General features: G+C 43.6%; 1 protein-coding gene across 1 annotated transcript in view; it reads right to left on the bottom strand.

Annotated features, from left to right (window-relative positions):
- Positions 1-13,312, bottom strand: part of PDE11A (phosphodiesterase 11A) — a 376,001-nt gene that overhangs the window by 41,672 nt on the left and 321,017 nt on the right. The window contains exon 16 of the mRNA XM_028123415.2: positions 4,752-4,829. Within this exon, the coding sequence (XP_027979216.1) occupies positions 4,752-4,829 (78 nt within the window). The remainder of the gene's footprint in view (positions 1-4,751; positions 4,830-13,312) is intronic.

The raw sequence follows: 13,312 nt of genomic DNA, 5'->3' as shown, positions 1-13,312 counted from the left end.
ATCATGTGATGTGATGCGGAGGTGGGAAAAACAAGGCACACCCTTTGTCCAAAATTTGCTTTCTTTGTACTAAAGCCAGCAGGATGTGATGAAAAGCGATGATGGATTGGAGTCAAGAGACCACATCTTGGTTGGCTCCTTTTGGAAGAAAGGGGTGTGTTGTTAGAGGTCAGGGGGCTGTCCTGATGACGGGTGTTAACATTTCCTACCCTGCCGGACTCCAATGCCTTGGAAACATGTCTGCTTCCCAGATGGCAGAGCATGATGGTAGTGGAGTTTGTGTAACTTCCCCAGGAAACCCCCCCAGGGAACAGGGCAGAATGGCAGGTAACAATAGGTCATTCAAAGCCCCGCCAGGCATGCTGGCCTCAGCAGCCCCCTCCACGAGTTCGGCAGCACCTAATCCCAAGCCCCCTGTGCTAAGCACTCCGCGGAGCAATGCAGGGGTGCATTCTTCTTATTTGATCTTCTGTAACAAGCACTCTGCTGTGTGCCTGCCTCCGTACTAAGTGCTGACCCCCTAACTACTAATAAATGAATCTACTGAACCCTCAGAAGGAGGGGCCGTTACTCCCATTTTATAGAGCGGTAAAAGGAAGCACGGAGAGATGAAGTAACTTTCCCAAAGCGAGTAAGGAGTCAGGATTCTGTGTTTATCACAAAGCTACCAGACCCCCTCTTGCTACACTCAAATGCTTCTCCTTTTAGGTTCTGCTGGTACCGGAGGGAGACAAGACTGTAGGTAATGCATTGAACTTTGCAGTCTGTCTCCTAGACAGGAAATAATCTCTATGAGGTTGCTTACTTATACTGTAACTTGGACAATGATTTAGCTTCCATCTGCTTGATAATTTGAGGCTTACTTCTCAAATTCATGTCACCATTCATCAATCAACATGGGTATTGAGTATCTAGCTAGGTTCTCTGTTAGTGATCATTCTAATAGGGACCATTAATCCCGCAAGCACTACAGAGTGATTTACATAGCCTCTAGGTGAGGCAGGGATACCATTATTACCTCCATTTTACAAAGCAAATTAGTGTTTTGCATTCCTTGATCAGACAGGTACAAAGTTTGCCAGAGGTTACACAGTGAGGAAGTATCAAAGCTGGAGCCGGAATCCATAAAGTCTGACAGAAGGATCTCTATTTTCAGTGAATGCTCTACAGTGGAGCAGGAAGTCCATACTGAGAAGGAAGACGGAAAAAGGCTGGGAGGGAAGATGGGGGCGGGGGGGGGGGTCTGAAACTTTCATCCAACTGACACTGGGGAGTCTGTTAGGGTTGGGGATTCAGGAAGGACCTGGCTAGACGTTCCAGGCAGAACTTTCGGTGGTGGGTGTGAAAAAAGTTTGGAGAAGAAGGGAAGCAGGGAGACCAGTTGGAAAGTACCAACTGATAAGGGCCTAAAACAAGGAAGGGCAGGAGAATGGAAAGGCAAGGAGAAGGCTGAGAGATTCCAGAGGAAGGACCAAAGGGGGTGAATGAGTAGTGATAGCCTATTGTTTCGATGCCTCTAGAAGAAGTGCAAGGTCTTTTCTAGAGTCAGAGAGGAGGGAGGAAGTTACTCCTGAGGTCCGCATACTTCTCATTCAGTCTGTGGTGGGGGGTGTGCAGCTACGCGGCGCGCTGAGTGAACGAGTGGTCAGGAGCCCGGAGGTACGGCCTCCTCTGCGGTCGGCGGGGCCGCAGCCGGAGTACCCGACGCTCTCTCTCGGCAGATCATTTTTATTGCACCTCCCCTCTATGTGCCAAGTCATTGCAACAACAGTCTTGGGTTAACCATCATTTTCTTGATTGGTTCTCGTTTTAAAACAATTAGCGATGAAAAAGAATCCATTGTAATTTAAAAAAATAGATTCATAGTCAGTAAAATAGTTCACGTATGAGCTCCGTTTGGCACTCACCAAACAAAAAATCCCACTTAGAGCCTTGCCCTCTGTGTCACGGTTTTAAAATTTAAGACACAAATAAAACGTCCAAATGGTCAACACAAAATGACAGAAGCGAAGTGAGTCGAGTTATGTTTTTTCGTCCTTGCCGTTACTGTGCTATCATTGTTTCTTCCGGATGTACTGTTTGAAAGCGGGAATGTGAAGCTCCGTAGGTGGAAGGCACCAACTAGCCGCGGAGCCCGCGCGAAACGAACTTAGACTTGAAGTGGGCACCGCGCCTACCGGTGTCAGCGGCTGACGGGGTCCCCGCGCACTCTCGCAGTGAACTTGCAGGTACCAGACGTGTACAACTAAAGGATAAGTAATAATGTGCTCATCTGAAGCTTTCAGATCAATTATTTTGATACTCAACAGTAAACTCAGCAATTGTTTAGGACTTCTACCAACATAAGATTTTTCTCGGGGAGAAGTAGCTTATCGTTGACATTGTTCAGGCTGCAGGCACGTGGTGATGATAAAAAGCAGACCGACTTTTAGTTGGTTTTATTGCTTTTTTCAGGTTCTCTAAGACGGTGGTCCCCCGGAGCCCCCCTGCCCCTCGGTGCCAGTGGTCGGAGTCTAACCATGAAACGGGGGAGGGAAGGCAAAGCTGAGGGCGGGGCGTGGAGAGCTCCCGGAGCACCTCTATTTTACACACTGTACTTCCAGATTTTTCTTCCATTTGGGGTTCCCTGCCCAAAAGCGTTTGAAAACCTCTGTAGGAAAACACCCAGGTGGAGATGTGGAATGAGCACGGGCATTTTAGGAGTTGTGCTCAGAAGAGAGGCCAGGCTGGAGAGAGAGGGCAGGAGTCACGTGAGAAGAGGTGCTTGTTAAAGCCACCATGAGGCTGAGGAACAGGAGAGAAATCTCAAACATGGGTCCTCGGGGGTCCTTGCCTTTCAAGGGTGGTGGAGAGGGGTTAGGGCTGGAGAAGGACAAAGAGGAGAAGCAAGAGTCAGAAGAGAGTACAAAATCTGGAAGCCCAGGGCTCGGCAGCCTCCAAGGAGGCTTCAACACAGAGCTTCAACACAGAAAGGCCAGTGCAATGAGGGGCTGTGATGCGATCCCGGGAGAGAACAAAGGCCCTAGAATTTGATCCTTGGGAGGTGACTGGTGACTTTCAAAAGGAGCAGAAGTCACATTTCACAGACTGAAGGCCTCAGTAGAGGAACGGCTAGCTACTCTGTGGTAAATCCGTACTTTGAAGTACTGTGCAACAGTAAAAGCTGATGACATAGGGACACAGAAAAAATTCCAAGGCATACAGTTGAGTGAACAAGCCAGTTTGGATGGATATATAAATACGTAACTTATGTTAAAACAAACAAACAAGTCCACACTCAACAGCATTTTTTCCCTCAGAATATACATGTACATAAATGCTTTAGAAGTGGCTGGAAAGTTTACAACAAATTGGTAACAGCGTATAGCTGCGCTTCAGTATGGGAATTGGGAGTGAAGCCCAGGGAAGGTCTGGCGGCTCATCTGTCATGTTTTCAGTTGTTACAGAAAAATGTATTCCTATAATTACTTGTGGAACTCAAAATTATTTAAAAAGAAACACATGCCTTGCAAGAAGTTAGGAGGAGGGTGAGTCAAGTGTGGAACTGAAGAGAAAACGGGGACTATGAATGGACCTGGGGAAGAAGGCAGATTTTAGGCATGATATTTTTGCCTGAGGAGACAGAAGCATATTTTTAGGCCTAGAATGGTCATGCTGGAAAAAAGCAGATTTTGGAAAATGCCAAAGGAGCATAATTGAGGAGGCAAGTTCAGGGGCGGGGGAGGTGGAGGGAACGGAGTTAGGACACATGGGGAGGACCAGTTTTGAAGGAGGAAGGGTCCCCTCCCACCCTGGACAGGAAGAAGAAAAAGGTCTGAAAAGATAGCGGAGAGAAATATTACCGCAGGAGGGGAGAAACAGAGGGCCCTGGTGAGAAGTCCTGGGGAAAGGGGGAAGCGAGGTCAGGGGCAGAGGGGGAGGGGCAGGCAGCCCTGCGTTCTGAAGTTGGAGGCGGTGGGGGGAAGGGGCTTGCATAGCAGCTAGGGGGCCGCCATGAGGGGTCCGGTTCTGGGTGATTCTAGTAGTCACCTGGCTGTGGAACAGATACAAGGAGCCTCAGTCCAGGCCTCACAGGCTTTTCCAGGAATACAAGCTTTCCAATTTGGAACAGGACTGAGGCAGCAGAAGGTCTGGGGGTGGGTAAGGTAGGGACAGTGGAGGGACAGGATCTGAGAGAGAGTGGAATAGTGCCTAGCCAGCGGGATGGCTCCAGTCAGGGGGTTCAAATGTGCCACGTAAGGGCCGTGGTTTGCTGCTGTCTTTTCTAAACAACTAGGAAGAAGTTCAGTGAAAATTCTAGAACAGATTCCTTATTTCTGCCACCCAAACTGTTCCAATTGGTTTTCCATCTACAACGCCTGTTGTCTCTAAAAAAAAACCCCCAAAGTTAACTCTCTACTTTGTTTTGGCTAACACTGTTTTCTAAGGTTCAAAATCCTCTCTCCCCTCAACATACACACCCACCCCAGGAAAAAGAGGAAGTCACAGCTTGCTGAAACTGAACCAATTTGAACACCATTTTCTAATACTGAAGGCAAATTTATGGAGAGGCGGCAAAAATATAATGGATTAGAAGATGAAAAGATATGCCATCTATCTATTCTCTAATTATTCAACTACTCTCTGAATGTTTTCAATGGAAGCTAAGATTTGTTACTTTAAAATTCACGTGTGTGCCCTTAGCACTGTCTGAAAAGCATGGTGAAATCTTCAAATAATGAAGAAACACATAAACAAGAGCTGCTTCTTACCGAAATATATCACGATGGTTTTTGATGTTCCAATCATATTCTCCTTTACTGACAAGTTCAAAGAATTCAGTCCTCCTCCTGCACAAAATCAAATGAAGGAAGAAAGAAAAAAAATCTGGAATGAAATTTCTCAGTCTGCAGGGTGACATAAACACATTTATGGGAAAATATAAGATCACCTGAACCAAGCAAGTCACATTTAATATTTGAAATCATGAGGCTAAAGCACTGTCAAAATAAATCACTTTTTTAAAAAATGTTGAGGCTTCAAGAAAAAGCCACAATCATTTCTGAATGTACTTACAACAGAGGAGATTGTCGAGCCATAAAACAGAAAACAATGTGGTCCCGCGTTTAGGATTACTGGCTGTGAAGCTCTTGTGACTGAAAGTCAGAGGAGGGAAGCAAGGACAAATAAAAAGCGGAACAATTTGGAATGTTCTTTTATCATTCAACAGAGAACTCAGCTCTATGAGGATCTGAGATAAGCTAAGCTCCCTGGTAGTAAATTCAGGGCAAATAGTTTTTGCTAGGCTAGAAAATAACTATTTCAGCCTTTCAGTGCTTAAACACATAGTCTGTGGAGTCAGAAATAACTGTTTAAAGAGTGGCTCGGGCACCTACGCGCTGTGCAACTTTGGGAAGTTACTTAAACCTGCTGAGCCTCCATTTCCAAATCTCAAACACGGAGATCATATTTGCTAACTCACACGGTTACTGTGAGGATTAAATGCAAGTAGTTAGCATAGCGTCTGCACATTTCCAGTGCCGGACACACATACACATACGGATCCACGTTTGGAGAAGTATAGATACGGAAAAGGCAAAGAAAGGAATATTCGGATAAGGTGATTTATTTTTATTTTCCCAAAACTTTCCTTCCATCTAGTTACATGACTTTTCCTTTTTTTTTTTTTTAATTTTATTTATTTATTTGACAGAGAGAGAGAGAGACAGCAGAGCAGGAACACAAGCAGGGGGAGTGGGAGAGGGAGAAGCAGGCTCCCCGCGGAGCAGGGAGCCCGATGCGGGGCACGATCCCAAGACCCTGGGATCATGACCTGAGCCGAAGGCAGACGCGTAACGACTGAGCCACCCAGGCGCCCATAGTACTGATGTTTTAAGAAATGCACTTTGGAAAATACAACCATGTCATTCACGGTGGAAATCAGAGTAGGATCTTAGACACTTAGTGCTGACCCAATGTAGTTTGAAGAACAAAGAACATAACGCTGGGTGCATAATGCTGGGTTCCTTGTTTCTGATCTAGGGTGCCCATCACCAGCTGCCTAACCGTATAGACTTCTTGTCATCCGGTCAGACTAATTACTCAATTTATTTGAAAGGAAGCAGGTCAGGAAGACAAGTATTTGAGACACACAGACAAGTTGTGGATCCATCCCTCCAAATGGATACAGGTCAAGGTCACACCACAGTATGGGATAATAGCCACCACAACCCTGTAGCAGTGGTCAGAGAGGGTGTTGCACAGGGACACGGAAGGGCCCGGCAACTTTCCTCCCCTTTGGGGGTTCAGGTGTGTGTGGATCTTTTCTTTGTATAACTTCATCATCGTCTTCACTTGCCCACGCCCTTCTCTACAGCCCCAGTCATGCCACAGTCTGTTCAGTGACGGACTGTGAGCTGAAAGAGAAACAAAGGTGGTGGAATGGAAAGAACTCAAGTCTGGACTCACACTGACCTGTGCTGACTGTCACTTACTAGCTTACTAGGTGTGTGGCCCCAGGCAAGTGATTCCACACTGCTGAGCCTCGGTTTTCTGCTTTGTGGTGAGATTTTGAGAGGAGGTGTGTTAAGTGTTTGGCCCTCGCAGATACTCAGTGCCTGACAGCGGTGGTTAATATGTTAATAATATTGACAGGATTACTGCCAACAATGACACACAATGGACTAATCGTACTACATGAGATCGAAGAGGTCAGCTAGTTCTCTCTTCTCACTGAAGGGTGGCTAGTCTTCCTTTGAATTATTGTGGAGAAGGAAGTTTGGTTCCACAACTATTTCTTGAACACCTACTCTGTGCCAACTCTTAACAAGATTTATGGACACAAGATTTGGGGGCAACCTCTAAACATCTCTGAATTTAGCAGGGGCATTCAACAAATAAATAGGTAACTCCCCTTCCAATGTGATGCCAACGATAATACTAATGATACTGGGACTAGAGTGAGGTGAGAGAGGCACTCATTTTGGGCAAGAAATTATGGTGGGTGCCCAAAAGCTCAGTTATCAAGATACATATTTTAATACAATATTTTAAAAAAACATAAATGCAGGAAAAATCCATGATGAACAAAGCATCAAGATTTTCAACAGGATCTGACATGGCATGTGCATGACTTGCCTCACTTGCCTCCCCCTGGTACCCACCACCACACCATGAGGCAAACATTTATTGGACCCTTACTATGGGTTCTGTCCCTTACTACCCACATGACGGACCTCAAGTAGGTTACTTAACCTTGTTGGGCTTTAATTTTCTTATCAGTAAGAGTAATAGTAATGGGATCTACCTTGGTAGAAGGATTAGGTAAAATGATTTATGTAAAACACTTAGCAGAGAGCTTGGCACATATAGTAGGTGCTCAGTAGGATTAGCTAGTTATTAAGCTCAAAAGGGTTGAGTTAACTGGCCCAAGGTTGCACAGCTGCTGAGGGGCACTGCTGGGATACAAAGGCAACCTACTGAGATATCAGGTGCCCCAAGTGGCTAAGATATGCCCAGGGTGTCCTGGGGCAGGGGAGGAGGAAGGCACTGAGCTTAGCTTGGAGGGTCATGGAAGATCATGAAAGGCTTTCTGAAAGAGCTTGCCCGTCATCATCCTTGTCATCATATGTACCTGTCATTTCAATCCTCTGAGTTATTCTAAGAAATCACTAGAAGGCAAACTCCACGAGGACAAGGGCCTGGCCCCTTTCTCTTCACTCTTAGATCCCCAGTGTCTACAACAGTGCCTGATGTGTAGTAGTAGCTCAATAAATATTTGTTGAAGTAACGAATGAATGAGAATGATTACCTCAGAAACCTATTCATTTTTGTTTTTATTTTTTTTAAAGATTTTATTTATTTATTTGAGAGAGACAGAATGAGAGATAAGAGAGCAAGAGAAGGAAGGAAGTCAGAGGGAGAAGCAGACTCCCTGCTGAGCAGGGAGCCCGATGCGGGACTCGATCCCGGGACTCCAGGATCATGACCTGAGCCAAAGGCAGTCGCTTAACCAACTGAGCCACCCAGGCGCCCACCTATTCATTTTTAAAAAAATAACTCTCTAGCCACTGGTTTCACCTTGATTCTAATTGTACTGGAGTATTCACAGTTGCCATTTGGAGAGATTGAGATAAGAAAACAACATAAAATCTATCCAAGAAAAGCTCCATTAGATTCTTGAAGACTAGATTCCCACTAGACCAAGAGAACAACAAAACAAGTTGTGGGAAGTTTAAGAACATCATTCCCATATGATGTCCGACCCTCCTTCCACTAATATTGTTATATTTGCGGAGAGTATGGAGAGTATTATCAATATGTGAGATATAATATCTCTGATGCAAAATGGAGACATATTACCTAGGTGGCTAACTCAATGCAGAAAAGAATTTCTTAAAAAATGCAAATCTGTGATAGGGCAACTGAGCAGAACCATAAGGATAAGTTTCCCAACTATGGAAATTTTAATAGCTAGAGTTACTGCTGTGAAAGTCTTAAATCAACTGGACCCAAAATCAGTTATAGGCTTCACATCACGTTATAACAAAACTAGATTCCACTGCATTGGGACAAAAGGGATTATCCACTGTCCCTAGGGGATGATGGATAGAGAAGGGGTGGAAAGAATCGGTAGGGCACAGAAAAATGTGACATACTAATTTTATTTTTCCTCCATTGACAAAAGTGTGGCTATTTCTTGCTATTTATTCTGACGTCCCAAGGTTTGACTGTGACCTCAGAAGGCAACAGGACTTTCTGCATACCATAGTTTTGTCAAGTTCAGTCACTGCTGAAACCGTGTATATCATACACTTCGTAATATGTTTGGTCACACAAATAGTCAAATAGACACTTTAAAGTTTAAAACAAAGTGCACTTAAATTTTTTTTTAAGTTCCTGAAACTTAACCATCTTGAAAAATCAGGAGGTGGGGTTAATCATTTTCATAAGGCTGCAAGAAAGGATTTGGAAGTATTGATATGCAAAGGTCACATCACAAATTTATTATGCATGCTTAATATGTTTTAGAAGGTATACAAATTACACATCAGACGTACAGAATGTGTCTACCTCTTCACCATCCAGCCGAGAAATAAAGCTTTATCCGCTCTGTACAGCTCTGCACTCCTGCGTCTGCCTCCCTCCCTCCCACCACAAGATGTCCATTTCCTAAATTTTGTATAAATCATCTCCACATAGATCCTTCTAATTTTACTGGGTGAATCATGCAAACTATTGCTCTGCATATTTTGAAACTTTATAAACAGTGTCATTGTAGTGTATGTATTCGTTAGCAGCTTGCTTTTCTTGCTCAGTGTGAGACTCACCCACGTTACCGCTGTGTGGTTATTCCATGTATTACTATACACTATTTATTTACTTCCTGATGATGAAGGTTTAGATTATTTCCAATTTTTTTTGCTATTACATATTACATATAATGCTGCTATGAACATCCTTGTATGTCTCCTTGTGAATCTGTGTGCATTCTCTCTCTGCCTCTGTCTCTATGCACACACACACACACATGCACATACATATATACAATTGCTGGGTCATAGAGTGATTTGTTTTCTATGTTTGAGTTTTCATTATAATTATAGACTCTAAGAGGTGTATGGTACATTTGAGAAACATCTACTCTTTCTCTCATTTTAGAGGTGAGGAAACTCAAGATGAAGGAAGGTGGGGTGATTTTTCCAGAGCCCCATGGCAGTTACGGGCAGATCTTGGTAGATTCTAAGCCCCCAGCCTCCCACTTCTGGTCTCTGAGATCATTTGGTAAGCCGTGAGTAGCATGAACCCTGGGGCCAGAGAGCCCAGCATGTTGAGAGAATATGGACAGCAGTGGCCCCCAGCCCTCATGAGATATAATGGCTCTGCAGGCTGTTGCAACACGGACGTGCCAAATACGAAGTTCCAAGGCGGGCACCACACAGGTGTTTCCATCATCAACAAGGGGATGCTCCACACCTCCGCCACCTGGTTGGTGGCTCCAGGGGGCGTAATTCTGACCTCCTCCTTAGTGATGATCATTACAAAGCAACAATGTGATATCCACCGTGCTTTTGAGACATGCATTTGCCCACACAGCTGCTCCTTTAAGCATCTATCTGTGTATGTGTATATAGATTATACAGACTCAACAGCGTGAGTATATGTGAATCTGTTAGACATAGGAACACTTTTAAAAACACAGGACTCCTAAAAGGAACATGTGAAAATCTACAAAGTTATCTAATACTCCCTGGATCCAGGCTCTTCTGTCATGAGGAACTATATCATTAACTTCTCAAGCAGATCACTGGGAACCTTGGTTTTCAAGGACAATGGCAAATACCTCAGCTAGTGAAAAGCAATTTACTGGAAAATCTCATTTATAATCAGATATGTTTTTATTAGGCTTTTATCCTGCTCTCCTGACAAAGGCTCTATTTAGAAAAATAGCAGTCTTTAAAAAAGCATCATTTGAACAGAACTGCTAAAATTACCCTCAAAAATAATTCTAAAGATTGGTTACTGGTCACCCGTCACTACACTAAAAACCTTTCTGGTTTGTAATCTATCTTGCAGAAGACACCTTTTATTTGTAAAGGGAGAAATCACCATTTCTGTGTATATTTTAATCAAACAATTTGGGGGGTAAATTTATATATCTGTACATGCATATATGTGCACATGTTCTTTATCTCTCTGTTCGTCTCACTGTTCCAAATCTACTAAAAGTCCATGAATGTCAGGAAGGTTTTACTGACAAACTGACAGATCATCCTTGCGATCCTCTGCAGTGTCAGCCCCAGAATTATCAGGCAGGGGTGGCATGAGTGTGTGTGGGGGGTGGGGAGGTGAGGGGGTGCAGGGGGGAAGAGATCTGTTCTTTTGGTATTCTTACAGCTCATTCAACAGGCAAATCATATGTCCGTGGTTGATTGCTAAATGTAGACTCTGGAGAGATCTCTGGAATTTGGGCATGAAAGCAACTGAGAGGAGTAGAAAATTAATATGCAGATGTTAACTCTAGTAATTATGACTAAAGGAAAAAAAGTCATATATTTAATTTTGAAAGTGAACTGTCTCCCAGTTTTAGACTAGCACTGATAACGCAAAGGTCAGCTAAGCACCTGAATGAAGTTATCTGTCGGAAGCTGGGCTTTTGCTGCCATGAATAAAATTGGCAAAATGCAGGAAATGGAAAGGCTAGACTGACTGAATGTTGAGAATGGCCAAAGTTTAGACAACACAGTCCTAAGAATAGGTTCAGTCCAGGCACAATCACCAGGCCAAGAGGTGGTGGAAGGCAAATGGCTAGATGGCCCGTGTCCTAGCCACTCCTGCATTTCCTTTGGCTGTAGCACCCCTCAAGCTGTGGTATTACTCGTTTTCTCTCTTCCCCATGGTCACAGACGCCCTGAGGTAAGAGCTATGTCTTACCTGCCTGTGCAGCCCCAGAAACTAGCAGTGCCTAGAGAAGTGCATAAAGAAGGCATCAATAAGTGCTAGTGGATGAACTTCTCAGATTTTATTCAGTTGCAATACCATGTGGATGGGGACATGGGGATGAATAAATGTAAAAGTGCTTTGAAATGCATCAAGAGGTACCAAAATATTTCTTCCATCAACCTGCCATGGGGCCTGTTCTAACAGTAGAATATTTTCAGCGGGTTAATTCATTAGGCTCTGTTAAAATATAAGAATGGGTTGAGTTATCAGTCATTATGCCTTATTCTGCATTAATTTATCTTTCTTCTTTCCAATATGGTGGCTAAGTGGAGTGCAGGCAACAGCTGAAGCTGAAAACAGTAAGCAGAGTGGGCTCCTAATAAACATTTGTTGAGTGATGAATGAGTGAATATTCCTGTCTGCATAGCAGTAGAAACATTTGTTGAGTTCCTATTGTATTTAAAAAAATAAATTGCTCTAGATATTAATCTAATTTTAAAAGGATGGTCAAACTATAACTCCTCTAACAATCTAAGATAATTTAGTACATTTTGCTGTCATTATCAGATGCTTTGAAAAATGTTACTTATTGCCTCCCCTTGGAAAGACAAAGACAAAGATACCATTAGACCGGGCATTTTCCATAATTGCTGATGAATGTTTGTAGAGCACAAAGGGAAATGGAAAATTTTCAGTTTGAAGATCCATCTGATTAACTTAGAGAGCCAGTTGGAAAAGCGCTGTGCATCCAAATGGATTTATAAAATCTGAAGTATTGGGTAAGTCTCAGTTTCTATAGTGGTCTGAGGCAATGTGGCATGGGGACGTGAGCACAGACAACTCACTGACTTTGGGCAAATTACTTACGCTCTCTAAGCCCATGTATGCTGATCCGTAAGATGGGGATGACAATAATATCTACTTTGGAGGCTGATATGAGAATTCAGTATCGAAAAGCTAATATTCTGGGAACTCATTACGTCAGGCATCGTGTCAGGTTTTGGGCCTCCTAGAGTGAGATGTCTGCACTCACAGGGCCGCCATGCTAGCCATGACACAGGAAGCTCCTATAAAGCTAGAACGGTGCTAGGCACAGAGCAGATGCCTACTGGATGAGAGATAGAGTGCTACGGAGCCTCCACCCCGCCTCCCCCCTGATGGTGGGCCTGCAGTTAGTTGAATGGCTATCTGCTGGCTGCCCGTGCTTGGAACCGGCCTCAGGCGTGGGCATGCTCAAGTGACTGCTGTCCCTAATGCCTCAGTGTTCCCAGGATTGGCTTCAGTTCCAGTAGTTCTAGAACTGCAGAGAGAATGCCACAGTCATTTGGGGTCCAACTTCTTGGTTCAAATCTCAGCTTTACCATTTAACATTGTAAGCAATTTACTGAATGTCTCCAAACATCAGTTTCCATCATGTGTATTACGAGGTCAGTAATAGTGCCTATTCTAACAGGATTGCTCTAAATATTAAATGGGATAATGTATATATAAAGCTCCTAAGTCAGCACTCAGGAAATACTAGCTGTTGTTTTTATTAATAATCATCTTTGTTGACTTATATGCAGACAAAAAGACAGGGCATTTGTGACTTCCCTTTGAATTTTTAACGCTTTTACCCACACAGCTACCCACACTCCCAACAAGCATCATCCTTTACAGTGTAACTTCTATTAAGTTTTCTGGCTGAATGATTTTTCTCCTTAGAAGGTACTTTAAATGATCGAAGTTGTCAAATTTAAATGATTTAAATTTACATTATTTAGATTATTGAAATCTTAATTATTTGAACTACCAAATTATCTTTGCAATAGGTAATCTCCTTTGGCCACCACAGGGACCTTAGGGGATTGATATGGGTGATATGCTGTCCCCATGCTGCTGACAAGAAACC

This window comes from Eumetopias jubatus, unplaced genomic scaffold (assembly GCF_037043125.1).
Source record: "Eumetopias jubatus isolate StellerSeaLion01/CBP00866 unplaced genomic scaffold, mEumJub1_p1.0 scaffold_3, whole genome shotgun sequence".
In the NCBI taxonomy this organism is placed as follows: domain Eukaryota; kingdom Metazoa; phylum Chordata; class Mammalia; order Carnivora; family Otariidae; genus Eumetopias; species Eumetopias jubatus.
The sequence above is the reverse complement of the archived record's forward strand: the minus strand, read 5'-3'. Positions and strand labels throughout refer to the sequence as shown.